Here is a 27,190-nt window from a genome sequence, read left to right on the forward strand (position 1 = left end):
GAGAATGTCGCAACGAAGCGGTCGTTCCAGACGACCACTTAAATATCCAAACAATGTTGTTCTGAAACCATTTAGCGCTTCAGCTTGGTCAAACGCCAAGGGTAGCCTGAGGAGGCCCCGAGCAAGCGCTTATAAGCGTGTAGACATGCAGGTACCCGGACCTTCAGTATCAAGCGAGCGACACACACGAACTGAATAAAGCATCTATTTCCATTGTTGGACACAGAGCGGCGTAACATCTGAGCATTTTCAGAATAACCATGGTAATGTGAACGTCTCCACGCGAAACGAACAATACTGATCGATGCAGGAGGACTCGAAATCGCAAATGTGTTCAGTCTGTGTACAGCGTTCTGGCTGGGAGTTCGTCAAGGATTTCTTTCTCCGCGAACAGTCACTCCTCAAGCAGAATGAGGCGTTGAAAACCCAACACGAGAATGAGCTTCAAGACCTATACTCGGCACTGGGGGCCATGAGACTCAGTTATTACTCGGCGCAAGCTCATGTTGCCGCACTACAGTCACGACAGAAAGAACTCGAGACATCCAATTCCAGTATTCACAAGCAACAGATCACACTTGAGAGTGAGCTACAACACCTCCGTCGCCTTCAATCGGACCTAGAGACCCACGCCTTAGAAGCAAAGGAGACCCACAATCTCAATTGTGAGATGATCAAACATCAGAACGAAGAGTTGGAGCGTCGAAGCTCGGAGCTCCATGCTGCAGAAGCCGCCGCGCGACAACTAGGTGATATGATGAATGAAGTGGTGTCCGCCAATGATTTCGCTGCTGCTTCCTTCAAAGGAGCTGTAAACGTTGCTGACCTGGTTATGCGGAACAAGTATCTGGAGTCGGAGATACTCGACCTAAGAAACGCCCTAGGCCGTCTGCGAGAAGATGTGCCCTCTCCTAGCGGCGGCGAGTCGATATGTAAGCTTTCCTAATTGCAGCTTTACTTCGGCGCTGACATCCACTAGCAGATTCAGGCTCTTTTCATTCCTTTGTTCCTCTCCCAGAAGAAGCGATGATATGCAATCCCGTGGAGGTGTCGAGCGCCTATGATCACTGGGAGGAGTACCGCGAGCTTCATCCACTACAGGAGGAGAATCTACCATAAGAGCAAACATTTGCAACCCAAGGAATTCAGGCTTACACGGATCTCGCTGGCGATATCGCAATGCTACAATCAACATTCCGCTCTGGCATGGATCATGGCGGCCAGATTGAGAACGACAGGGTATCAGTTTGGCAGCATGTAATGACGAGGCTACCGGCTGGGAAGGATGACCTAACGTTTCGGATAATCCTTTCCGGTCATAATTTGACACATTGGTACTGTATCAGAAGCTCTCCCAAAGGGGTTCCAAAGTGGTAGATATGATACACAATGGTGAGGGCTTTCCGAGGGCACCCAGCAGTGCTCGCCAGTATAGGCCAAGCAAGGTCATTTTTGGCCCAACCCTCCTGATACGCGCCTATTCTCACCACTGTGTTGAATCTCCTTATACTTGTCTCCTGCTTGTCGCTATATATACGGCCAGAACTTGTCAACAAGCGCTACCATGGTTCGCAAGATCATCGAGCTATGTTGATCTTTCAAGCTGTAAACCTTTGGATTGCTGGTTTTGCTGGGGAAGTCTCCTCACACTCATTCGTTGAAAATCTGCAGCAGCTCGATAACAATGATCCTATCGGAGACCTTGGATATTCACGGGGCTATGGTAGATGCTTCGACTGCCAATTCTGGTGCTCAATGCTTACTTCTTGTTTCCAGTGAATTGTTCATTGACGACGTTTGATCTCGAGATGACACATCTACTTCCCGCAGACGGTCGTGCATCTTTGAACGAGGATGATAGGATCTGCAAAGCTTCACAATCGATTGGAAATGTGACATTCCCAAGATTGAGAGCTGATGCGGGCAGTACCTTGGTCCTGCGATATCGTGAGGGCGGCCACATTAGTCTGTCCTCTCGTCGACCGGAGAAGTTATCGGCAGGGACTGTGTCCGTGTATGGTACTTCTGAACCAGTGGCTGACGAGAGGATCATCAACGTCCACCTTGTGTGGAATGCTAACGGAACAGGTGGAAATAGCCAAGGTAGGCTCCTTGCGAGAGCTAGCTTCGATGACGGGATATGCTTTGAGAATAACGGCTCGCCGCTATCAATGCTAAGACAACACAAGTTGCCCCCTGAGAGCACACCAGATACAGGTGGACATGTGATCTGCACCTTAATGGCGCCGATCCCCACTGGGCTGCGCAATGGCAGTCTCTTTACATTGTACTGGGTATGGGACTGGCCATCGATCCAGCCATCGACAGATGAATTGGGAAAAGCTGAACTGTACACAACATGTATCGATATCGAGATTGGCTAAGCATGTATTGAGCTACAAGCACCCATCATAACCGTCGTTCACAAATTCTTCCATGAAATCATCCAGCTCGTAGTCCTCGAGTTCGCTATTGATTGAAGTCCACTTGTGACCATTGCCGGTTTCGTCATGCTTTGACTGCCAGCTTCGTTCCTTGGTGTCGCCAGGTGACAGAAGCAAGGCAATATTGCGCTCCAGACTTTCCATCTGCTGTTTCAGGAATGCCAACTCCAATTGTAACCATACGACCCTGTCGGGTAGACTTGTGTCCGAGAAGGCATTTGTGTCCAGACTTTTTGCGGGCTTCTTGTCTGTGGTCGCGATCACAGGCGAAGACTGAGGAGCTTTCGGTATTGGCTCGTTCAGAAGGCTTGAGATGGAAGTCATTCTTTGCAACAGGTCGTGATTCAGAGGGAGAGATAGCTTGACTTCTCTGTTACTTCGGCGGAGCACTTGAGATATACTGCGGCGTGGATACTAACAATCTTCATCTTTGCTGTACCCCCATTGCACACCTTTCGGGCCTCAATATGCCACTTTGGATTCAGAATGCTCCGTGCAGGTCGCTGAATGTCACTTCACATCCACGCCAAGACGAAATCATGAAGGCACATGCATTGCATATCCGCCCGCCCGCATCTGCGGGGATACAGTCGGACGTTGCACATGTGCGGCACCTCCAGAAAGCATGTTCAGGCAAGGAATCCATGCTATGGACCAGCTTCTACCTTGCATCCCGTTCTAGCCTAAATTCACCGTTTTGGCATCATAACGCGGCTCGAATTTCAGTATCCGCAATCATTCCAGTCCGACCGATTCTTGCAAACTCCTGTCGTCACTCGAACCTTCCGCCATGGCTCTCGTACATGTGAAGAATTTCTCATTCTGCCATTGTATCTATTGTCACAATACGCTGGCGATTCTCGAGCATCCCAAGTTTACTCAACCGTGCCCCATCAGCATCTGGACGACATCTCATCTCTATCTCACGGCATGCGTCTCCTGTTGTCTATCGAACAAGGCTGCGAGATACGTTCACGGCATGCTAGTCGAAGCGTCGCCCCACACCAAATTGCTGCAGGACCTATCCAAAAGCTCAAATTCGGCCGTTCAGGTCTGGCGACGAGGAACAGAGATCATTTGTTCGGATTATCGTTTCATCGTTGCGAAGCTAGGTACTTGGGACGAGCTCAATTGGGCGTTCGAGCCGGCACCAACAATGTCGATGTGGCAATTTCTACCTATCAGATCTTACCGCTACATACGCCCAGACGACGACCTCAGCTCTTTCAATGTAGATACCGAGACGGAGCATTGCCAAGATTTAGAGAGGTCAAAATCACATCATCAAGATATCTGCACGACCACAGATAGCGTAGAATAGTAGGAGCGAAAGACTAGGTGTCGTGAGACAGGTGGTGGGTCTCCTAGCCGCTGTTCCTGTGAGAGATGAGGTTCGCTGAGGAGATGCAGAGCTTCGGGGCCAGCTCCAACTGGTGTTGGTCGGAAAGGCTGGACAGTCCGTCGCAGCAGAGAACATGTTCGATGGACGAGCTGAGACGCCCGTCGTTGGCAGAGAAGAAAAGTGCAACCCGCAAGAAGGATTTGGCGACTGTCGCCCATCAATTCTATAGTTTGTGGAAGCGCTAGGTATGAGTTCCATCGGGGATGAAGTCCCGAGTCCTGTCCATGTATCTGTTTCAGAAGCCGCGTCATAGCCAGCGGTGTCAAAAAGTCCCGCGGGCGACGTTGAGGCATTGACGGTTATGGTTGATGTGATGGTCGATGTGATATGTATTGTCGAGGTCGTACTGTCTTCTTTGCTTGCATCATCGGAAGGGGAGTCCAGCGGATTGACCACAAAGGTTGAATTTGGTCCACACTGAGATTCTTCTCCCGGCAAACTACAGAAGAACCACTCTGGTGCGGTAGTGGTCACGAGAAGCTCTATAAATCGCAGGCTGGAGCCTTCCGAGAGGTATCCCGATTCAAACGCTCCACAAGGACGGCATGGCTCCTCCCATGAAGCCTGAGTGATGCTTTGGTTTCCAGAGGGCTTGAAATGTATTGCGTCTCCTAACGCAGCTTCAAGACGATGAGGATGAAACGCGCAGTCGCTGTCGAGAACAACACGATGTTCACTTGAGACAGAAGCTCCAGGCTTCTGAGAATCTTTGGTGGCTAGTGAACGATTCACTTCGAAACTTCGTGATGGGTCAAATGCTGACACTTCTATTGATGCAACTGAGCCAGCAGTGGCAAGTACGTTGATACTAGTAAACTTCATATCATATGACCAAGGAAGCAGAAGAGACTGGCCGCATCCATTTGGAGGCGTGGAAGCTCATATATTCGATTTGTGTGGATGTTGTCTAGTTTCAGGCAAATATCCACCAAACTGCCCACAATTCGACGGTTCCTCGTGAGAACGTAATCCAGAATCAACGTTATAAGAGCACTGAGTCCATGTCGCTATGCGACTACTTTCTTCCAGCACACTCACTATGGCGAGCGAAGACAACAGAAAGCTCAATCTTCCAGACAGGCCGTGTAACATTGTCTTTGCCGCTACAGACATCAGTCACCAGAGGACTGTCAAAGAAATTGGGCTTCAGAATAGTCCTTACCCTGAGAGATGGAATGAAACAAGCTCAGGCGAGCACCGTGAGTTGCATCAAGCGAACACAGCTAGAGTGTCTGCAGTAGAGCCAACCCCAAGACGATGATTTGGGCTGAAATGCGACAATAAGGGAAGGGCGAACGTGGGGTCAATGAATGTGCGTGACTGAAGGTTTACAGGGTAGTTAAATATATATTGTCCTCATCCTCTCTCACAGATCTTAGCGGTCATCAATGCCATGATTTTCTGGTTCTACATTCCTGGATTTCGATTTCTTGTTGCAGTGGACATACCCAGCCCACAGACGCCTCTAAATATCCACGTTGTTGTCTTCCGAGATCCTTCTCTTCCCCGTGCGTGCTCCTTGCGTGTATTTGGTAACACATATGCTGACAGCTTGAAGGAAATATTGGTCCGGACATATTCATCGTGGATGAGCTTCATTAAGAGTTTGGGCTAAGCTGAGCAAACGCAGGAGCGAAGATCGTCTTAATCTCACAGTCCCGCTTGTCTCCATCATGACAGCTTCGTCACAGTCGCTAGATCGTCCACCAAAGGATGCGAGACTCAACTCAGGAGGTGGGCGGCCAAATTGCACTTGTGGCATGTGCTCAATTCGTACCGATTGTGTGACCATCGGCAATGTACGACCCGCTGCCTACATGCGGTTTATTGTAACTGCAATCCTGAAGGCCGATCAACAGATATCTCGTCATGAAATGGTCTGCCATATGAAGCCGGATCTCACATGGATTAGTTGCAATGGCGACTTGCGGTCTGTCACCTGGGACATCATCGTTGACTCGAGTTCCTACCACAATCGTAGGATACAGAGCTTCAAATCGATTATGAGCCATCAGATCCACTATAGTTCGGCACGGAGGGAAATCTCAAACTCGTTGATAGAAGCAGGCAACCTCCAGGCGAGCACTTGGAAAGTCATTGATGGTGAAAGTGTAGACATGGCGATAGCAGCCTTGGAGAGTGACGAGTCATTGCCAACGACAGAAGCTATTCAGATGATCAAGCCTGCGAGGCTAGTAGCTGAACTACGTTAATGAGAACCCTGATATGCCTAAGGCGCAAATACACATGGCACCTCCATCTCTCCTTGGCCGTAAAGTAGCTCATGGCCCAGTGGATCAGTGTCGGTCCAAGAATGCTCGCTTGGCTCTGACAGAGTGATTTCGGGGTCTGAGAACGACCGTGGTAATGGCACGGGCGGCAGCAACTTCGCAGTCTGGAGGCTGCTGCCTACAGTCTCCACTCCCGCATTATCAGAGTTTGACAGATCGCAAGCAGTAAGCTGAACAGGAAGTGGATAGCTGGAGCTCTGCTGAGATTAGTCGCTACCGATATAAGCCCTGGTATAACTCACAATATCGTGTGGTGATGGAGGCCATGAAGGCTTATCAAGAGAGCTATACGTGTAGTATCTACCACCGTAGCGAATGAGAACGTAGACTTGAGCCTCACACTTTGTGGCCAACTCGTGGGCTTTGTTAATCAATGTAATTCTACGTTTGCGTCGCTTGTTCTAGAAGAGCCGTGCCTGGCCAGCATCTACGGCTCTCTTTTGGCTTAGACCGTATCGCAGTTGGAAAGTCTTCATTTCTGATTTGTCCAATAAGGAGATGTCTAAAAAGCATAGAAGTTGATTACTGAGTACTTAGTAGTCAGCGGCCATAATCATAATCATAGTCAATAATAAGTGAATAATCAGTAGTTATAGTTACATAATCATATAATCAGCGGCCGTAGTAAGGCTTAGGGTTAAGAAGGAGGTAGATTTATAGGCCGCTGTCGCTGTTAGTAGCGCCTAAGACCGAGTATAAGACTAGCAATATTCCTTCTTCTTCTACCTCTTCTAGCACGGCCAATTCTAATAGCACCTTAGCAACCCCTATTCTTATCTAGTTCTTCGAGCACTTGTTTATACGAATATAGTTACTACTTATACGTGTACGGTCCTATCTAGCGGTGCGGCGGCTTATACTAAAGGTCCTCTCGGACTTAGCGGACATAGTAAAGGCTAACAATGTATCAATAGCCAATTGCTATAACGCTAGATCGTAGGTCTTCCGCTATTAAACCTACTAGTCGATAGGACTTATTATAACTAGCTTCTCGAGGCCAACTAGTAGCAGTGCTATTAGACTAGTATAGATAAAGGCTTCGAAGGGGTCCTTATTAGTAGCAACTAGGTTAGTTTGAGACTTAATTTGCTAGCGCTCGAGGTCCGATAGTCCTTTAAAGGAGCGCTATAGCGTAACTAGTAGTTAACGGCTGTTTCCGAAGCGTGTCTTGTAGTCCTTCTAAAGCGCTATAGACTATAACAAGGTAGTGTCTATGTCCACCGCGGAGCGGCCTCTAAGCTAGGCAAGTCGTCGGCTTAGATATAGTAGTACTATAGTAACGTAGAGAGGGCTCTTTTAGTTAAGGACGTAGTACTTGTCGAATAGCGTCCTTACTATATTGATAGACCTAATAAGGACCGTCCGGTAAGTATTCTCGCTAGCTAAGCGTATAAAGTAGCTTCTTAGGTATTCTATAGACTCTTAATACATATCGAATGTAATAGCGTAGCCTTAAAGCCGAAGAGTAACCTCTTTGAATAGATTAAGAAACCTCCTTATATGAGTAAGAACCTTCCAGTCGTCGTCGGCTAGGCTAAACTTACGTAGGTGCGGTATTCTATCGAAGAAGGTGTTCAAGATTGGCCTAGTTTGAATAGCCTCTTCTATTATTAGAAGCTAGCCATTCTAGCGCGTTTCACCGGGGATCTTTAGCACTATATATAGCAGTTGTAGCTAGGCCTTACAGACCTCTTAGAAGATGTTGTTATTGTCGTTCTTCCGTAGAAGCTTAGCGAGTGCGAATAGCCGTTGTAATAGTCCTTATTTAACGAAGCACTCTACGTCTATATCTAGCTACCTCGATATAGAGATATTGTCGCTATCGTTGCTAAGCACTATTTGATTAAATTCCTTACTCTTAGCGGCCTCTACGTCCTTAGCAAACATAAAGGCTATAGTTACACGGTTAAGGATGTAACTAATATAGCGGAGCCGACGGTTCTTCTAGTACGAGTAGCCTTATAAGTCTATAAAGCGCTTAATAGCTATACTAAGTGTATTGTTGTTAGAGCCGCTATTAGTCGTTATCTAGCTAAGTTTGCTAGCTATCTCGAAGGTTGAGAAGCAAGGTAGGACAGTCTTAGTAAGGAAGTTACTAGTATAAGAGCTAGGTAGAAGTTGTAGCAAATCTAGTAGTATTTAGACTAGCCGGCCCTACGTATTAATATACTAGCAATTAATGGCTTAGAAGAACTTATAGCTATACTAAGACTTCTACGTATTAGTATAGAAGTGAAGGCAACTAAGCGCTACTAATAGTGCTTGTTTGACTACTGCTCGCTAGCTCTCGAAGTTATATAGAACACGAGGAAACAGTAAAGTATAGCTCTTAAGAAGGACTCCTTCTACGTATAGATTGACTGTTAGTATAAGGTCCTTAAATTCCTTCGTAACTAGCGTAGTATAGGCGATACTATTAGCTATTGCAAAGCGAGCGAGGGCGTATCTGAATTTGTCCTTATCCGCGGCACCTTTAAGTATATTTGTAGTCTTATCCGACTTAATAGAGCCTTGCTTCTTCTATAGTGCTAAGAGGTCAATCTTCGTCTGCTTTTAATAAGTGCCTTCGAGCTTCCGCTTCTCAATGCCGATAAATATAAAGTGCTTCTTAGCTAGGTGCTAAGGCGCGTTACTAGAATTAGACGCGTACCGATTAGGGTCGTTGTCGTCGTAGTGTATATAGTAGAATGCCTTATGCCTGCCTCTATCGACCTTTAAAGGCTCTCTATCTTTTAGTGCTCTCGCATGCGCCTATAACGCCGGATCTAGCTAGTTTCTGCCTCTTCTACGTTTCCTTAACTCGGCGACCGTAGGCGTAGGTATCGACTATACTATATTCGGTATATTCGAGGACTGCGAGGTAGATAGCCGTATAGAATTAGAAGCTTAGAGGAACAAGGTATCCTCGTCTAGTGTTAGAGACGGAGGTTCATTAGCTTCGGAGCTTAGAATATCGCTTAGATCGCTCGAATCTTTATAGAATAGTATCCGGTCTAGTAGGTCGCTTTCCCGTTTCGATAATTAGGTATTTATATAATTTTCTAGCACTTTCTAAGTTGGTTTATGCTTCTTGCGGAGGTTGTCTCGTATATCGAAGATGTTATTGTCTTAAATTAAACAATGAATATCAAACTTTGAGTTTGCTAGCGTGCGGCTAAGCCGTGCGGACCTTGCCGTCCGAGCTAAGCGACGCTTTCCGATTAGGCTTAGCTAGACCCTAAGGCTAATATAACGCAATCTTTATAGGCGCGATAGCAAGCTCGAATACTATTCTACGACTAATTCTACACTTAAACAATAACAACAACCTTACTGCCGCACCTAGCAACCTTAGTACCCTCGCTATTAATTAGACGGTGTAGTACCTTGTCGATACGAGCCTTAAAGTATACCTATCGCAGCGGACACTACGATTTTAGCCCGAGAAAGCACTCCTCCGAGTATATACACCTCCTTCCAAATTTGAGATAACGACGAGAACCTAGCGGCAATATAGGCTTACCTTTGCGGTCTATGCCTTCTTATACCTTCTAAAGGCTATCAGCTATACGCTCTTAATAGCTAGCAGCCCTTTCAATAATCTTATTAGTATAGCGAAGGCTCTTTGTTGTCTTCCTCGTAACCCTCCGATACGGCAACTATAAGCCCTCCTTTTTAGCCCCTCTAATACACTACTCGAAGTCCTTCTACGCTACTTCATCGATGAAGGATAGTATACCGGCTTGTTAGAAGTGGAGCTAAGCAGGGGTAACAAATTAGTCGGTTTAGCTAAGAGTCGGATAGGTAACTAGCGTATCCTTTAGCAATAACTATAGGTAATAGCTCTGTGTTACTAAGAAGGCCGTAGTTAACAGGTCGGAAGTCTATATTAGCGACAACAACAACTCTTCTTCTTAAGAAGACACTAGTAACTTAGCAACCTATTAAAATTAGCGACTTCCTATGCCTATATTCTATACACCTACCTCTCGATAAAAGTCGCCTATTGTAGTATGTTATTGTCTATAGAAACAGGTAGAAACTAGTACAAATTTGATACCTACTATAGGTGTAACATACACCCTAGTATTGCCTAAGAACAGCCGACTGATTGCTGATTATAATCACTAGTCACTTACTCAGTAATCATAATCGTAGTCACATGTGATTACAGTGACTAGTGATTATCAGTAATCAATAATCAACAACTATGCTAAAAAGCAAGAGGTGTAGCTATATGTGCAGCCAATTTATATACCTATGTGTGAACTCCAAAGTGGGCTTTTGTTGCTGAAACCAGGATTCTGTTCAGCACGTTAAAAGCCACTGGTGAGGTCGTACATGGCCCATTCTCTCTCCCTCACATTCACACCAGAATTCGATCGTCGTCATGCAACACCACTTCATCCTGGTTTGGGCTTCGGTGTCCGCAGCAGTCGAGCAACTGGTCCTTAACCGACCCACTGCACTGACAACTACCACGACTGCCACCAGTTACACAGTTTTGGTTGAGACGGTGACGAGAATGCGCCCCCCACCCAGCCCATCTGTTAGCCACTTGCAATGCAATCATCAAGCTTGCGATACCTGCAGATGGTTCTATCGCTGCGATGGAGGTCAGAATGCCTGGTCCGTATTCATTCAAGACTCATGGCCGTCTGGCTAAGCTGACAAGACAGCTTCTCATGTGATACTTCGCGGTTCTGTGAATGCCTCTAAGGATATGAATAATACATGAGATTAGATACACTATAGCTAGCTTGATCGATCACATAGGAGACTCTGGCAATGCTATCGCGGATGGAATTGTAATTTGATTCGACCTCGTACTACGAAGTCGTTTGTTCTTGATTCCTTGAGACTCTCCGGGCTCCATTTGACGACCACGACTCTCCGATAGCTCTCGTTGATCGACCGGCGATGCAGCAGGTCGCTTGCTTGACTGGCCCCGATACAAGTCTAGATTCGCCATCCTTGTCCTGGCAATGGACGATGCTCTGTTCGAAGCACCATTCGTCTGAGATGCATTCAGCTTCTGCGGATCAGGAACTTCACCTGCTGTAGTTTCAGTCCCAGAGGCCACTGGGTAGGATTCTACCAATGTTTGCAACAGATCTGAGTTGTAAGCATCTGGGGCCAGTCCAAACAGCTGTTCGAAGTTGTCTTGGAACACGTCGAATGCGTCCTCCCCCAGATCCTCTGGCGTACGAGGCTCCGAAGCAGCATTATTGCCGCCATCATGCTCTTCTTCTTCGAATCCGAGGCTTAGCTCGAGAAAGTCAGATGAATGGGCAGCAAAGGCATCATCGTCGTCGATCTGTGCTGACGTTCCAGCACGTCGGGACAAGCGACGATCAAGTCGCCGAGCTCGTTCCCGGCCAAGTACCTCAGGACTCATGTTCTTGAGTCTTTCACCATCCTACTAGATCAGTAAAGTACGACTGTTTAGGCAAATATACTCACAGTGAACATGAGTTCTTCGGCCGGCGGCCAAGATTCTGCAGAGCCGTCCTTTCGAGTGATTCTTGGGTCTGAGTTCCAATGATATATGGTACCGTCATCGACCCTTTCCATCACGATGCTGATACGAAGATGATCCGCACATGCTGACTTCAGCTCGTGAGCCTTAGTGAAGACGGTAGAGTACCGCTTGCGAAACTTTGCTAGGGTGTATTCGTCCATGACCATTGTGATTAAGATTCAAGTGAAGATGGAGACTTTGTGTAGTGCTTCGCTCGACCTATTGTCGACTTTTCAAGCCGATAAGTCTCGTGAGAAGCTGTAACTGGTGCGAAAAGACTCGTTTGGTCATGAGCGAGTACAAGTATCGTCGTGCTCCCCTGGCTGTCCCATCGCAGAGTCCATGACAGAAATGAGAGCAGTCGAAATCTACTTTGTCGTTGCGAGCAGCGTGGTGCTTGCCACCTTCTCCTTGCGACCACTTGCACGGATCATCCAAGCGCTGGCTAGAGCTTGGCATTATGGCACCCTACCTTACCTTGTAAAACGACATCGTCTCTTGGGCCCGATCACCTATACTGAGACCCTTGCACTCATGGTCTACCTGGCCGCAAGTACACTTGCAATCCTGGTAGGCAGTAGTTCCACGAACGATATTAGCTCTCGGTCCGCGATCCTCGCGATTAGCAACTACCTCATCTTGTTCCTTGGAGGGTCCTCATCCATTCTCATATACGCCCTTGGGATAAGTTGGCTCCCAGTCTCGAAGATACATACTACGATTGCCATTGTCGTAGCTGTAAAATGCATGATCCACATATTACTGGAGATTCCGCATGTCGTCATAGATACTCGTGGAAGTTTTGGCATTGTAGTAGGTTCCTTTGTTATCACTGAGGCTGTATTTGTGCTGAAAGACCTTTAGGCAGGGTCAATAATGGCCCTAATAGTTATATTGGAAGTAGTGTGGCGCTTGCTATACGAGCTCGTGCGATTCACTCATCATGTGCTCGCTCTTGCAACACTCTGGTGCATCTATATGCACGTCAAAACCAATGGCATTCGCATCGCTCTGGTTGCAACTGGCTCTCTTTCTCTTGTTGGCAGCTTTGCAAAGGTTCTTCGCATCGCGTACCGTAGCTACTTATTCGGTACGGAAAGAGCTCAAATCGAGGTTGTGCGTCGACAAAGTGATGCCCGAGAAGATGCCGTTCGAATCCTTGTACCGTTGCGAAAGAAGTGGGATTTCAGAGCAGGTCAATATGTGCGACTGTGCGTGCCGCAGGCGTCCATTACTGCATTGATGCAGATGCATCCCTTCATGGTGTATTACTGGGCCAAACACACAAGGAATGGAAGAGACATCTGGTATCTAGGACTCTTGATCCAGCCGCGGAGGGGATTCACAGCCAACCTAATTCGTGCACGAAGCGCCGAGGTCACTGCCCTGATTGACGGTCCATATGGCAAGCCATATAGGCATTTACGCAACTACGGTACCATAATCCTGGTGGCTTCAGGAATGGGCGTTGCTCCTTTGATCCCGGTCATTAGAGAAGCGCTTGATTTCATGCCTGGGGAGAGCTGTCTGCGCAAGGTACATCTTCTGTGGGACGCGGAAGAGTATTGTAGGTACTTGCTTTGCCCTGGTCCGAAATAAGCACTAATCTAAGATAGTTTATGGGGACTGCAGCTCATTGAGGCATGAGTTGCAGGATTGTCTTGACCACGATAAGCGCAATCAAGATTCGACCTTGCTTCAAATCTCTGTCTACGCAGCAAGCAACAAATCTCTGCCCGTCAGCAATCGTCTTCGCTTTCACTGTGGAGACCTCAAAGTCGATCCCCACGTTACCAGCGAGCTTCATGACGCACCTGGAGAGCTTGCGGTTTTTGGTAAGTCATAACTTACCAAGATCGAGAAACAGCTAACCAAACAGTGTCGTGTCACGGGACAATACGAGACCAGGTTCGAGACGTGGTCCGGAAAAGTAAGCGTACAGCGAGGTTGGAGTACTCACTGTACCAGCCAACAACTATATCGAACCGACCCCTCGCTTGCAAGGAGCTGGCTTCTTGACATATGCTTGATATCTGTGGCAAAACTGAGTAAGTTGGAACAGGTGAGGTTGGGCTGCCATCAGGTGACTGGAAGGATATGCGGGGCGGTTGCCCAATCAGGCAGGGGCTACGGGCCGGAGTTTACCTTTTTCGGACATGAAATTACAAGCCTTTCGGACCGATAATCATACAGCTTGATTCCTTCTACAGTCGCTGAAGTGACATAGTACCACCCCGTCGAGACATTGATCGTCAAATTGGCCATTTCCCCAGCCCAGGGTTAACCAGAGAGCTCCGGCGATTGGCAGGAATGAGATCCAATGATGTCGGCCGGGTCTACCGAGATCAATGCTTGCAGTTGAAGCCAAGCTGCCCACAGATCTGAGCAGTAGGCGACAGCTTTCTCTTTCTGGAATTCTTGTAGCTTGCAGAGTTGATATGTACGAAGCAATTGTTCTTCAAGATCGTGACATCGCTTCTCGTATCGCTCCTTCAGATCGATAAAGTCGTCTTCCAGAAGCCGGTATCGACGTTGGGAAATAGCCAGCTCGGTCTGTAGATATGCCGCGCTGCGCTCCAACGTCGCTTTGTCGTGAGACTCAGGGAGAATCACAGACATGGGAAGCATCGCGAATCTATGCTTAGCCCGCATTGAGTAATGCCTTGGTGCGGTATCGGCAGGTAGGAGCACAAAGCCGTGAGTCTTCAGCCGTGGCCCAAGGTAGAGAGAACATGCGAGATGAATCGTACTCCAAGGTCTGGACGAGATGAATCGTGAGGCTAGTGTGATCGGACGTGATGAGTCGCACGGCCCAAAGAAATGTACGAGACAAATCGTAGGGCGTGAAGAAATGGACGAGATCAACCGTAGGGCCCAAAAAGTGGACGAGATGATTCGTACGGCTGGAATTCTCGTACGGCTTGGAAAACGAGAGATAAAAGTCGTACGGTCTGACAAAAGCCGTACAAGAGAAATCGTAGTGGACGAGAAGCCGCACGGTGTAAGCTGTAAATCCCTGTAGCCGAAAAGAGCGATATGAAGCCCATTCTCTCACTTTGCATCCCACTATGAGCTTCTTTGAAATTGTACACGGCGAAGCTGTATAAATTTGACCCCAGGACGGCGAATTGAGACTGTAGATACAGTCAAACATGCCTTACAACTGGAACGCGGATGCAACAAGCCAACCACAGCTTCAGAGTGCGATGCCTTCCTCGTCGAACTCCCTGCAAGATGCGCCTAGTGCTTCTCAACTTCCAAAATTTGCACCTTGCAACCGAATTCCATCAGCTAAGGCCAATGGTCATGCCACGACTCAACGCAAGGCGAGTGAGGTCTCGACAAATCAGAAGTCCTGTTCATGGCTGCATCATCAACCACATGTTGTTATCGCACACTGGCCGCTATCTGTACAGATAGGTGTCTGCTCCGACCACCCCGGGGCGGAAGGGGTAAGTTAATTCCGTACTCTACTCTATCTTAGCCGCCGCTCACGTACATACAGATACATGATCATCGCTTGAGGTTGGGCAGACGCTACTTAGAGTTAGGTCCCGTTCGGTCGTCCTGTTGTCGTGGGTCCACTTTATTTAGATAACGCTGTCTACTACCACAACAGCGGTCTGTTCGGTTGTCGTCGTTATCGTAGTGTGTTATCGTATCCAAATAATACTTCTTGAACTAGCCAAAGTAGATACTTATTTAACCCTCGCTTCTATACCTAAATGTAGTATAGTGTACTAAAACTATAGTTATCTAGCAAACTCGATCCTTCTGCTTAGTTAGCAAGATATTACCTGTTTCTTAGCCCTACGTAATGCCGCAAGACCGCAATAAGGAAAGGCGTAGTAGTAGTAGTAGTAGTAACTCTAGTAAGAAGGTAGATCTAGCGGTAGGCGCCGGCGTACGTATATAGAAGGTCGCTCGAAGGAATACGTTGTTAGTAATTATTATAGTGTCGCTCTTAATCTAGCAGTACGTAGAGGTTATATCGAATAGCGTGCGGTCGGTATATACGGACGAGAATAAGGGCGAGCGGTTTATATACGAGTTACTAGACAGCGACGAGTAGCGTATATATCGATACTATCGGTTTACTCTAAGTCAGTTTCTCGAGCTATATAGTATAATCTTTAAGGATAGCGACACGGTTAAGCGCGGCGGAAAGGAGGTACCTATATTGTCTAATAGCAAGAATATTAGTAGCATTTAGAAGCTACTTATCTTCCTTAATATAGTAACGAAGGCGCGTCTATATCGCGATATTGCCGAAGACTTCTACTATTCTATATTAACTATATCGGAGATAGTCTACGAAGTGCTAGAAGCGCTCTTACTACTATATAAGAAGCTAGTTAAACTAGCGAGAGCGGAAGACTCGCTAGCGATAAAGCGACGAGGAGGCAAATATTAGCCGTTCTTTAAGAACTACGTCGGCGTACTCGATAGTACTAAAATACCGGCCTTTATTAGAACCGAAGAATAGCATCGTTTCCGCGACTATAAGGGTACTATATCGCAGAATGTATTAGCAGTAGTTAACTTTAACCGTTAGTTTATATTCGTTCTACCTAGATAGGAGGGCTTAGCGTACGATAGCACTATATTAAATAATGCTGTCTCGAGGCATAGATTCGGCGCTCTAGAAGGGAAATATTATCTCGCTAACGCTAGTTATAGTAATACTAATATCACCCTCGTACTATTTCGGAGCGTTAGATACTACCTAAAGGAGCAATACGAGGCTCTCGATAAGCTATAGAATAAGTACGAGCTGTTTAACCTACGGTATTCGTCTCTTCGTAACGTTGTCGAGCGGACCTTTAGTATTCTTAAACGACGGTTTAAGATCTTCTAAACAGCGCCGGAGTTTGACTATATTATACAGGTTAAACTAGTATATATATATACTACGCTCTATAACTTCCTAACTAAGAAGGGCAGTTTATACTAAAAGAAGATAGCTCTATAACGCGATAAGACCTGCTATTTTAATAGACGAGGGCCTAGTGTCGATAGAATGGATATTAACCGCGAGGTTAACGAGATAGAGGCCTTTAGAGACTTAATAAGCGAGGATATGTTCCTTAAATATCGAGGATATATAATAGTAAATAGTAACAATAAATACGAGAGCGAATAGATAGGTAAATAGGAGGACAGGGACACGGTAGTATATAGTAAATAGTACTAAAATCTAGCCTCTATCCTCTGCTTGCCCTATTCGTTGCCCTTCGTTATTATCTCGTCGGTTACCTCGAAATACTATACGTCTATTCTCGCTTAAAAGTTGAATAGTCTTAGCGTTTTAGTATAGATCTAAGAGAGGACGAAGTAGTCTAAGTAGAGTACGAAGCAGTAGGAGTAGAGGATTTAAAGCCCGTTTACTATAGCGTTTCCGATAGGGTCTCCTCTTCTAAACCGCTCTACTACTCCGCCGTTACTCCTACGTCCTCTTCTTTATTATCTCGACTAAATATCTTTACGATAATCTCTTTAATCTACTTAACCTGCTTATCCTTAGTACTTCTAAGAAACAACGATACCTCGCCCTTATTAATTAACTTCCTCGCTATAGCCCTACGATATCGCATTGCCGGCTAGCGGTCCGTAAAGGCCTTCGTTCTTAAGACGAGCGCGAGTCGCTCGTAAGCGTTAGGAGGTTGTTACGATAGTATCTTATTGCTTTCCGCGAGTTACTTAGCAATACTATCTATAGACGAGGATATCTGCGACGATACTGTCTTCCGCTTCTTCTCTTTCTCTTACCTAGTATAATTAAGGGCGGCGCGCTTCCTTAATACTAGGGCGCGACTTCCTTCGGTATAGCTATTCTTAGAAGACTCGCTTTCCGCCGTAGAAGGTGTCGGTAATAGCGACGGTAATAGCGACGACGACCCTCTTATTAGCGCATCTATACTAAGCGCGTACTTACTATTAGCAGCACTCTCGGAGAATAATAACCTTAGAGTCTCCTCGTTTACGAGAGGTTTATACCGGAATTTGCTATACTTCTTTATATTCGATAGTATAGTAAAGAACTCGTCTATTAAGGCCTTCTTAGCAACCGGTAATCTAGTCTTAGGGCACTTGCTCTATCTAGACTTAGTTATAAGCGCTATCTATAGCTTATAATCGTTCTATAGTATGTGCTTCTTACTATTTACCTTGTCCTTATTTACCTTCGCCCTCCGGTTATTAGGCGCGACCTTAGCGACCTTATTAACCGCTCGCTATATAGCATTAGGCTTAAAGCTACCCTCGAGGTCCCTCTAACTATTCGAACTGCTCTATAGCAGTAACGACAACAGCGCCTATAATATGCCCTCCGTCTAACTTAACGTCGCGCTATTAGCTCGAGAAGCCGCTAATCTACTACTTCTTCGACTAGCGATATTAATACGCGGTTCTAGCGTCTGCGAGCCCGGTAATATAGGATTACCTTGCGGCGTACTAAGGCGAGAATTTAGCGAAGAATAAGCCGGACTCGAAGGCGTAGGAGATAGCGAGAAAGAGTCGTTATTATAACCTAGACTTTAGCTCTAGTCGCTAGCTAAATCGAAGGGCGTAGACTCGTTAAATTGCGCTAATTGCTACTAGAAGAGGGCATTATTAATTAACTCGTTACTAGTAATAGCCTGCTACTAGAAGAGGGCATTATTAATTAACTCGTTACTAGTAATAGCCTGCTACTAGCTATCGGATAATATATTAGATAGATCTATAGTCTTCTACGGTCTATTCTACTATATATATCTAAACTAGTAAAGTCTTAGCGCTACGGCTTAGTAACACTACATCCTATAGGGGCTAATAATACGACAACTTAGCAACCGAACAGACACCTGTTATAGTAGTATTATAGCGCTAATTCTAACACGATATACAGTAGAGACAACGACCGTAGAAATCTACTATAATACTAGTTATCTATACTACGACAACCGGACGACCGAACGGGACCTTAGCATTGCAATGTCTAAGTAGCACAGGGCTGCTAGAACAGGCTACGACCTGCCTAGACACGTTTAAGGATAACATTGTCTCGAATCAATCTAGCCCTTCGCAGCCTAGAATCCTAGCGCGAGATCGTTAAGATCCTTATAGTATACGTAGGATATCTTTCGGTAGTTCTTTGTACGCGTCTAATTAATATAACAACCTTGCTATAAACCCTACATAGTTCCTACACCTCCTAGGTGCCCCGCCTCTACTAGCGAGCCGATAATATCTAACTAATAAAACTAAGAGCTAGGCGAGATAAGCCGATATTTGTTCGGGTTAGTCGGAAAGGACTCTATACGCTAGCGCTAAGTTGCAATTGCGACACTATAGTGTACCCTATAGTAGCTCGGCGTTAGATATGCAATTGCTAAATAGGGTCGATAAAAATAGTTCTATCCTTACTTACGTACGCATACGCGATCGCGAAGCTAGTCTTCGGCGTATAACTAGTGCGTCTAAGACGCGGCAGGTTCATAGCATCTGTAGGCACGACTAAGTAGTAAGGATTAGGGTCCCCGTATTATAGTTAGCTCGTAAAGTAGCGGTTTTCGCTAATAACGCGCTACCTGCTACGTAGAATTAGTTAAATTAGTAATGTTTAAGGTTAGCAAGGTGCCTTTATAAAGAATGCTATTATTAACTAATTGTTATATGCCAGTTAGCGTTATTAGCCGTTTAGTTGGTTAAGGAGGCCTCTTTAGGCAAGGATTCTACGTTCTAGTCGCCTTAGGCACGCGAGGGCCGCCGTAGTAACGAGAATCCGACTCTCTTCCTTAGTACACCTACGTATTAATAACAACGTATATAATACTATCGGACAAACGCATAAATAGAAGCGCTATTATCGACACTTAATCTCTCGTACTATTTATTAATATTAGTACGTTAGTTAGCATTCCGCATCCTCCGGCGTAAAGGGCCTCGAATCCGCCTACTATATCGAATATCTACTCTCGACCTATAATCGACCCTCTATAACCCTAACCCTCGCCTAACACCTTCGATTCGTACGCTATTCGACTTAACCGTACGACTCCTATCCGTAGCATATATTTATAGCCTCTACGCCGAGTTAAAGACCCTTAGTAGAAGGTTTAGGCCTTTACAAATAGCGCTAGATATACCTTTAACGAGTACCTCCGAGATATAGCTTCTAAGGCGAAGATGCGGATTACAAAGGAGCGCTATCTCTAACTAGTTATATTCTGTACCTCTACTAAGGACTAGATTAAACGATAACTAAACAGGAAGATAAGCTAGGAAGACTATAATCTGCGGTACTATATAAGGAACAGGTTTTACTAGAGTCCTAAAGACGAGAGGCTATATGCTATTAAGAAGGACCGTTCTTTATACAAGGTAGTGCAGGAATACGAGATGTTTAACGTTATAACGATTAAACACTACGAGGCAGGCTACTACGGTCGTAGAGCTATTAAGGCCCTTCTTAGGCGCAACTTCTATAGCATTACAAAGGAAGATATTGCTACGGCCTTATTATACTGTCAAATCTGCAACCTCCTTAAAGCGGCGCCTCTAAAGCGTATAGTACTAATTAAATATATACACTCTAGCAATATATACGACCGTGTCTAAGGCGACTTAGTAGACTTCTCGGACTAACCGGACGGCTCTTATCTGTATCTCTTCTACCTAAAGGACTACTGCACTAAATTCTGTCGAGTCTATGCCCTTTAAAGCAAGGAGGCCGAGAATGTAGCCTATTGTATCTACGACTATATCAACTCTTATAGAGCGCCGAGGCTATAGCAATTTAACAACGGCGGCGAGTTTAAAGGCGTATACGAGGCGCTTATTACTTCCTATAATACACTAATTGCTTACGGCGCTCTATATTACCCTAAGTCGCAAGGACTCGTTAAATAGGCTAACGGTATTATTAAGAAGCGCATCTCGGCTATTAAAATGGACCGTAGATTGAGAGGCTAGATTATCGCTGCCTAAGAGGCCGCTCGCATCTATAACGAGACCTTCTACACCGCTATTAAAATAACCCCCTTTGAGGCCTTCTTTAACCGTAACCCTACTAAGAAGCCGGACCTTCTATTAGCAGGTCTGCAGGCGGCTTTACAAGCCGCTAGTAACTATATAGAAGTCACTAGAAGCCTGTCTCCTATTCTAATAATAGGTGACGAGCTATTGCTATATAAGGCTGTTTTTGCTATAGGGGCGGCGGCTTGTAACAACGACGACGACACTACGAGTATTGTTACAGTCGCTATAGCCGTTACTAACGGTTACAATATCGTATTCGACGAAGACAACCGACTAGTAATTGAATTAGACACATACGCGCCTACTACTATACTAGCGACTATTACAGCAGCGGAAGTTAACCCTTTATAGCCTAGATACGACGTGCCTTACTATAACGAGATAGACCGCCGCCGCACTGTCTATAAGTCTAGTGCTAGTGTTGTCTACGAGATTAACGATAGTTAGCGCATTCTATAGGACTTGATCTCGTTAAACTAGCGCTCCGCTAACGCTAATTATAATAGGGCCTATACTAGCAATAGTAAGGCAAGGACCTTCGAAGTTAGTAACCTTATTAGTATAGCAATCTAGAAGGAATACCTTGTCAAGTTTGGCCCTCGAGTAGTTATTATCTAGATAATAGAAGCCGCTTAAGATAGGCCTAATTACTATCGATTAATAACTCCTTAGGGTAAGCTAAAGGGTTAGTAGCATATACGGTACCTATTGCTAACAGAGGGCTATTTATTCGCTATCTATAAAGACTGCGAGTCTAAGGTTATTAGTATAGCGGAGGCTTCTCGAATGCAGGTAAGGGTGCCTATTAGCACTGTCTACGAGTGCCGTTATAAGGGCTCTTATAATAACAACTATTGTAGCTACCGTAAACGAGGTGTTCCTTATTCTAAGCTATGCTACGGTTACGGCAACTATTGCAATAATATAGACGACTACGGCCTTCTAAACGACTATAAAGCGCCTGCCTTAGTTACTAACGACGACGATAAGATAGCCGCTGTCTAACAACCTAGCTCTGCGCTACTAGCAGAGGCAATACCTAGAGCTACTATAGAAGGGCTAGACCTCGCTGCCTCTACGCCTACGCAACTAACACCTACGCCTACTATAGTCTAGCGGACCTAGTCTTCTACTAATCTACTAGTTGCTACTAAATCTCCGCGTAGAAGAGGTTAGCGGAAGAAGACCGTATCTAAGAAGGCGCAGTCGTTAAGGGAGCAAGTGCCTAAGGGCGTATAAAAGAGAAGGAGGGCGAGGGCCTAGTAGTAAGTGCTAGAAGGGGACGGAAGTAATAGAATAGAACTCCGAGCAGCAGTCTGTTACTACATTTGTTAGGGGATATTAGTCTTAGCGTTTGTATAGGTCTTCTCGGTCCTTAGTTAGGCTTCTTTAATAAGCCGTAGAGGGTGTATAAGGGCCTAGTTGTTGTCGCTATTCGGAGCCAAATTCAAGCTAGCTTCGAGGCGGCTTCGAGCGACAATATTAACACAACTATAGCACCTGTACTATATATAAAATACACAGTCTCTATCTACTTATTAGTAGCTTCAATTTAGTCTATATATCGCGTTGTTATAGCCGTTTTGTCGCTTACAATAGTGTCGGCAGGCTAAGTAGCAAATTGCGACCGGATAGCTAACAAATCCGGCTCCTTATTATACACTAACAACTTAGTCAAATCCGCTATTCAATTAACCAAACAGGCTCTATATATCTACTTTACAGACAGGTTGTTATTGATTAAATCTATAGCAATTGCTTTACTAAATAGGCGCTATTTAATAAAAAAGCGTACTTAATAAACGGGTGATTATACCCGAAGCTTGTCGGCATTACAATCTTTTAAGAGAACTTATTTCTAATAGTCCGCACCGTTCGATATCGCATTAGACTAGCATTCGTACATGTATCGAGACTCTGTTCGTCCCTCGTTACCTAGAATAAATAGAGGGGTAGGAATTCCTCTAAACACGAAATAGCATGCCTATCTTGCGTAACTACGAGGAACATCTCAATTATCACGGGTTTCGGATGCCTTATAGCTCCGTCCCTCCTAACGGTTTCGCCTAGCACTAGGTTTATAATTACGCCTAAATCACTGCACTCGAGTGTAAACCTGTAGCCTTCGCTTAGTTTTTTTTATTAACTATCGTCGGTTAGGTATAATTTGTTTGAATAGGCTTGCGTTTTTTTGCAGTATCTCGTTTAGGAGTATAGACCGGTAAGTAAGTCGAAGATTGAGCGATTCTATTAGTGTAATCTAATATATAATCTAATCTATTACTAGAGTTGTGTTTATAAGTATACTAGAGTAGTGCTACTTCGACCCTGCTTCTATAGCAATAGGAAACGATCTTTCTTACTATATACTAAGTCCAACTTGTTAGTGCCGGTGCGGGGAGAACCCTGTACCTCTAAGAGAGGAACTATACCGCCATTTTGGTAGTTTTTGAATTATTTGTTCTCCTTCCAAGGCCTACAGTCCTCTAATATACAGTAGATATCGTATCGACGGTTTTCTAGTAGTATAGACCCTTCCGAGGTATTGTTGTCGTCCGCTATAGTAAAGAAAGCGCGCATTAACGACGACTAGCAAGGCTAACTAATCAATCTCTTTAAGAAGGGCTTTACTACTAAGCAGATCTGTGCCTTTGCAAAGCTTCTAATATTAGTTAGATTAGTGTATCGCTATTAAGAGAGATATCGCATAACTAGAGCGTTGTATCTAAAGAATACTAGCACTCGGCGTAGCTATAAGAACCTCTAACTTCTCGCTATAGAAGAGGAGTTTATACTCGGGTATCTCGACGATCGACCGGACGTATACTTTATAGAGATAATCCAAGCTCTTTAAGACGAATTTGTACGGCTACGGCTAGTAAATAAGGGCGGAAAGGGTGTAGTAGAGCTTCGGCCGTCTCTAATCGGTATAGTGTTAAAAAGGCACGGGTATACTCGAAAGGAGGTAAAGCGGGCGGCGAAGGAACGTAATCCGTTCTTAAGGGCTCTATAGACGATTAGGTGCGCTAAATGGCCGGTAGATCGACTAGTATTTATCGACGAGACTGCTAGCAATTAGAAGACAAGTTAGCGGAAGTATAGCTAGAGTCTAAAGGGTGTTATATACGTAGATCTCTAGTATACGAAGCGAGAAGTACGGTAGAGTATACTACCGGCCTTTACGGTTTATAGCTACTTGCTATATACCTACGTATACTAAGGATCGATTAATGCTAACTGTTTCTATACTTAGATTACTAAACAGGTGCTTCTATATCTCGAAGAAGGTCCGCTAATGATCTTTATAATAGATAATGCTAGTATTTACTATAGATTAAGGATTAAGCAGGCGATTCTCGATACTAGACATCGACTCGAGTACTTGCCGCCGTATAGTCCGGATTTGAACCCTATCGAGGGCAGTTTTAATCTGCTAAAGAAGACTATTAAAAGACACAGAAGTTAGCTGCCGAAGTTCTTTAGCTTTCAAGATTACTTACTATATTGTCTGCACCTATATCGAGGCCGCCGTACGCGTAAACTCTTCGCTTATACTAGATATAATGTCGAAGGGGTAGATTTGCCGTACGACGCTTCGCAATTCGAGTCGACCGCTAGTAACGCTTAGAATATAATAGCACTCGACCCGGAAGAGTCCTAATAGATATAATAGGCTTAGAACAATAAGCCGTTAGTACTAGATAATATAGAAGAGCTATATATATTATATAAAGAAGATAATAAGGAAGATAAGGAATAAGAGGTAGATTTTGACGACTTCGAGTAATATAACTAGTAGCGACTAGCGCGCGGCAAGCGCCGTAGGTAGAGATTCGAATAAATATATTCGAACGCTAGCTTTGCCTATCGCGCTTAGTGTTCTACAACTAACGCAGTATATTAATTAATTATATATAGGCTAAATGAGTGCTATTACCGCAAGAATCTCCCGCTTATTACAAGTTTATATATATTGTAGATGTATAAAGATTGCAGCCTAAACGAAGCTAAGAATTCTTAGAAATCCTCTCCCTCCTTAGCGGCGGCTACTTCCGCCGCTATAATCTTATCCTATTTCTTCCTTATAAACTCGACGATAGCTTTCTTTAATCTTAACCTCATTCTATCTACTTTATTAAGTGCCGCCGGCTAGTCGTCCTTTGTTAAGTTGCAGATAGTCTCTAGCGTCTAGCCTATACTAACGAAATAGGCGATATAAGGCCGTAGATAGTCGTAGTCCTAGAAATCGCGGTAAAGAGATACCTAGTCGAAGAATTCTACCGTTAGCTGTTCGCACTAGACGATATTGCGCGGCAGCATAACATTACGTAATCTAGTCTTAATAAGCGCTCGTCTAGGCGTACGAGAAGGCGTGCCTAGAATAACACCGCTGCCTCGCAATTTATTATCGATAATACGGCCGAGATCGTTACTAAAGTTGTTAAGGATAATCGGCTAAATTCTAGCACTTCTAGGCTTCCGAGGGGAGTTAGACTTACTACTACGGCGACCTCTTATCTTCCGGATAGCAGTCTTCTATATATTATTCTCGACCTTTCTCTTAATTAACTTAATCTCTAACCTTACCGGCAACCTGTCTTCGAGAGCGCTAGTTTGCTCGTTAACTTTCTACTCTCCGGAAGCTATAGCCTTATAGCTATCGATTATAGCGGCTTCGAAGAACGGAAAGTAATTCTCGCTATAATCCTTTAGCTTCTAGTTACGCTAGCACGCATACTTACTAGCCTTCTAGAAGTTACTATAGTCCTTTGTCGTATACAGAAAGTTACGGATAATCTAATAGTCGTACCGCTTCTAAGTCTCGAGTTTAGCTATTATAACGCCGGCGTTAGCAAGCTAAATTAAGGTTAGATTAGAAGCCGGTTTAACTAACTTTTTGCTGCCTAAAGATCTAGCTGCTACTGTCGCTTTAGGCTTCGTAAAGAAGTTAATATTAATAAAGACATTCTTGCGCGAGGCAAGCGCTAATCCTTTGCTAGTATCTAGAGCTTTACTATAGACCTCGTCGCTATTAATATTATCTCTAGCTTAATACTAATCGCTAGTAAACGCTGTTTTCTAACCGTCTGCTCTAGTACGGATAACGATACGAGTAAATGCCGCTAAGCTATATAACTTTGCTATCTTCGCTGTCTACGCGTATCCGTTCTAAGCTTCTTGTTTGTTAGCCGACAAAAACTTTACCGGCTTCGTTGCTATCGTCCGCGCCGCGCCCTTCTTCGTTATATTAAATATAGTCTACTATTCTTTATAATAGAAGGTCTCGTCTAAGAAAGAGCTAGGTTGAGTAATAGGAACGTTGCTAGCGGCAAGCGTAGCCTAGCTACTAGTAGTAGTAGCGGCCTCCTACGCGGCATTAAAAGAGGAGGATATAGAGGTCGCAGCGGAGGAAGAAACAGCCGTTTTTAGTAGCGCTATACCGCTATTATCCTCTGCCGGCAGTACTACGGTCTCCTTATTTAGTAGACCCGAGGGATTAACGATTAGGTTAGGCTCTTCTACGGTAGTCGCTTTGCTCTTCTTACCGCCGGAAGACCTACTCTTCGAGCTACTCTTTGCCTGCTAAGCCGTGTTAGCATTCCGTCTAATTAGCGGCGGACTAATAGCCTTCTCGAGAATATAGATTACCTTCTTTAGCGTAGAGACAATCAATTCGTCGTCTAATCGCGCTAGAGGCACGCCGGCAGTCGTACGAGTCGCTCTTATCGGCATTATTATTACAGTATAGCACTCGGAAACAGTTAGAATACGCGTACGGGGCTCGAACACACGATTATCCTCTACTCGACGACGACAATTGGGAAGAAACACGATAAAAACCACGTAAAAGTGCCCCTATTGCCTACCCCTATGCGGCTCAAGAGAGGAGGCGGCTCTGCGGACCGTACTGACAAGTTGGACTCAGCACATAGTAGCATCGAAGGGCATTTCTGCGCAGGCTTCAAGGTTGGAACAGCAACGTGATGCGTACTTCACCGTCTCCAGCTTCACTCAAACAGACACAGCAGAAATACGGAAGCAGGAGAGCGGTTTCAGAGTGCGATGGAGCAATTGACCGCCTGAAACACGCTATAAATACCCATTCTCAAATGAGACCCAGTGATAAATCCACGTCGCGTCCCCAGGTCAGCACTGCAAATCGCGTACACCATGTTCAATTTCTACAAGCTCGTTCCTATCCTCAAGTTTGCTTCCGCATTTATATTGGATCTATGCTCTGAGGAAGGGAGATGCCGCAGTGGTCGCGACCCACAGCATGCTTCCGTCTGCGCTTCAGGGTATTGGCAAGATATGCTCAGCGGCGTTTATGAATGTATAGATGGAGTTCTCGCCGTTCCAGTCAGACATGACTCTTCAATGACTATCATGCTGCCTGTATCGAGCTCACCGACCAGGTCAATTGCGACATCATCAGAATCCTCCTCTCCACTCAAGCCTACTACTCAACGACAGGATAGATATATAGAATACATTGGAGATGGCTCCGTCGAGCAAGGTTGGCCAAGATTTG

General features: G+C 45.1%; 8 protein-coding genes across 8 annotated transcripts; 4 read left to right on the top strand and 4 right to left on the bottom strand.

The window, feature by feature from the left end:
- Nucleotides 1–4: 4 nt before the first annotated feature.
- On the top strand, nucleotides 5–1,661 carry MYCFIDRAFT_173890 (uncharacterized protein; the record flags this gene model as incomplete). Its single annotated transcript, XM_007927324.1, has 9 exons — nucleotides 5–166; nucleotides 227–268; nucleotides 311–932; nucleotides 980–1,076; nucleotides 1,102–1,245; nucleotides 1,269–1,315; nucleotides 1,347–1,392; nucleotides 1,418–1,491; nucleotides 1,558–1,661. 9 exons carry the CDS (start codon nucleotides 5–7, stop codon nucleotides 1,659–1,661), a joined length of 1,338 nt encoding a protein of 445 aa, XP_007925515.1.
- Nucleotides 1,662–1,808: 147 nt separating this feature from the next.
- Nucleotides 1,809–2,384, top strand: MYCFIDRAFT_42087 (uncharacterized protein; the record flags this gene model as incomplete). The annotated part of the gene is made up of 1 exon (XM_007926059.1): nucleotides 1,809–2,384. One exon carries the CDS (start codon nucleotides 1,809–1,811, stop codon nucleotides 2,382–2,384), a length of 576 nt encoding a protein of 191 aa, XP_007924250.1.
- A 12-nt stretch (nucleotides 2,385–2,396) lies between these two features.
- Nucleotides 2,397–2,768, bottom strand: MYCFIDRAFT_195907 (uncharacterized protein; the record flags this gene model as incomplete). Its single annotated transcript, XM_007927325.1, has 1 exon — nucleotides 2,397–2,768. The coding sequence occupies one exon, from the start codon at nucleotides 2,766–2,768 to the stop codon at nucleotides 2,397–2,399; it is 372 nt and encodes a 123-aa protein (XP_007925516.1).
- A 143-nt stretch (nucleotides 2,769–2,911) lies between these two features.
- Nucleotides 2,912–5,117, top strand: MYCFIDRAFT_173892 (uncharacterized protein; the record flags this gene model as incomplete). Its single annotated transcript, XM_007927326.1, has 16 exons — nucleotides 2,912–3,040; nucleotides 3,065–3,138; nucleotides 3,171–3,756; nucleotides 3,793–3,799; nucleotides 3,829–4,018; nucleotides 4,056–4,107; nucleotides 4,136–4,224; nucleotides 4,269–4,359; nucleotides 4,386–4,414; nucleotides 4,467–4,500; nucleotides 4,533–4,636; nucleotides 4,683–4,717; nucleotides 4,758–4,803; nucleotides 4,838–4,929; nucleotides 4,956–5,049; nucleotides 5,090–5,117. 16 exons carry the CDS (start codon nucleotides 2,912–2,914, stop codon nucleotides 5,115–5,117), a joined length of 1,680 nt encoding a protein of 559 aa, XP_007925517.1.
- A 32-nt stretch (nucleotides 5,118–5,149) lies between these two features.
- On the bottom strand, nucleotides 5,150–6,613 carry MYCFIDRAFT_173893 (uncharacterized protein; the record flags this gene model as incomplete). The annotated part of the gene is made up of 13 exons (XM_007927327.1): nucleotides 5,150–5,166; nucleotides 5,217–5,253; nucleotides 5,295–5,364; nucleotides 5,396–5,457; nucleotides 5,501–5,598; nucleotides 5,636–5,655; nucleotides 5,681–5,744; nucleotides 5,786–5,836; nucleotides 5,881–6,012; nucleotides 6,067–6,076; nucleotides 6,101–6,337; nucleotides 6,380–6,538; nucleotides 6,569–6,613. The coding sequence occupies 13 exons, from the start codon at nucleotides 6,611–6,613 to the stop codon at nucleotides 5,150–5,152; spliced, it is 1,002 nt and encodes a 333-aa protein (XP_007925518.1).
- A 3,671-nt stretch (nucleotides 6,614–10,284) lies between these two features.
- Nucleotides 10,285–11,804, bottom strand: MYCFIDRAFT_173894 (uncharacterized protein; the record flags this gene model as incomplete). Its single annotated transcript, XM_007927328.1, has 10 exons — nucleotides 10,285–10,293; nucleotides 10,326–10,349; nucleotides 10,387–10,406; nucleotides 10,444–10,475; nucleotides 10,519–10,560; nucleotides 10,586–10,673; nucleotides 10,704–10,742; nucleotides 10,765–10,829; nucleotides 10,889–11,535; nucleotides 11,580–11,804. 10 exons carry the CDS (start codon nucleotides 11,802–11,804, stop codon nucleotides 10,285–10,287), a joined length of 1,191 nt encoding a protein of 396 aa, XP_007925519.1.
- A 22-nt stretch (nucleotides 11,805–11,826) lies between these two features.
- Nucleotides 11,827–13,236, top strand: MYCFIDRAFT_173895 (uncharacterized protein; the record flags this gene model as incomplete). The annotated part of the gene is made up of 4 exons (XM_007927329.1): nucleotides 11,827–11,887; nucleotides 11,915–12,430; nucleotides 12,475–12,506; nucleotides 12,562–13,236. 4 exons carry the CDS (start codon nucleotides 11,827–11,829, stop codon nucleotides 13,234–13,236), a joined length of 1,284 nt encoding a protein of 427 aa, XP_007925520.1.
- Nucleotides 13,237–13,270: 34 nt separating this feature from the next.
- MYCFIDRAFT_173896 (uncharacterized protein) lies at nucleotides 13,271–22,491 on the bottom strand (the record flags this gene model as incomplete). The annotated part of the gene is made up of 16 exons (XM_007927330.1): nucleotides 13,271–13,451; nucleotides 13,489–13,504; nucleotides 13,528–13,592; nucleotides 13,624–13,764; nucleotides 13,804–13,841; nucleotides 13,871–13,988; nucleotides 14,015–14,299; nucleotides 14,329–14,340; nucleotides 14,370–14,713; nucleotides 14,752–14,800; nucleotides 14,830–14,907; nucleotides 14,951–15,002; nucleotides 15,036–15,064; nucleotides 15,133–15,204; nucleotides 15,252–15,260; nucleotides 22,463–22,491. 16 exons carry the CDS (start codon nucleotides 22,489–22,491, stop codon nucleotides 13,271–13,273), a joined length of 1,518 nt encoding a protein of 505 aa, XP_007925521.1.
- Between the last annotated feature and the right edge of the window lie 4,699 nt (nucleotides 22,492–27,190).

This window comes from Pseudocercospora fijiensis (genome assembly GCF_000340215.1).
Source record: "Pseudocercospora fijiensis CIRAD86 unplaced genomic scaffold MYCFIscaffold_3, whole genome shotgun sequence".
NCBI classification, from domain to species: Eukaryota; Fungi; Ascomycota; class Dothideomycetes; order Mycosphaerellales; family Mycosphaerellaceae; genus Pseudocercospora; species Pseudocercospora fijiensis.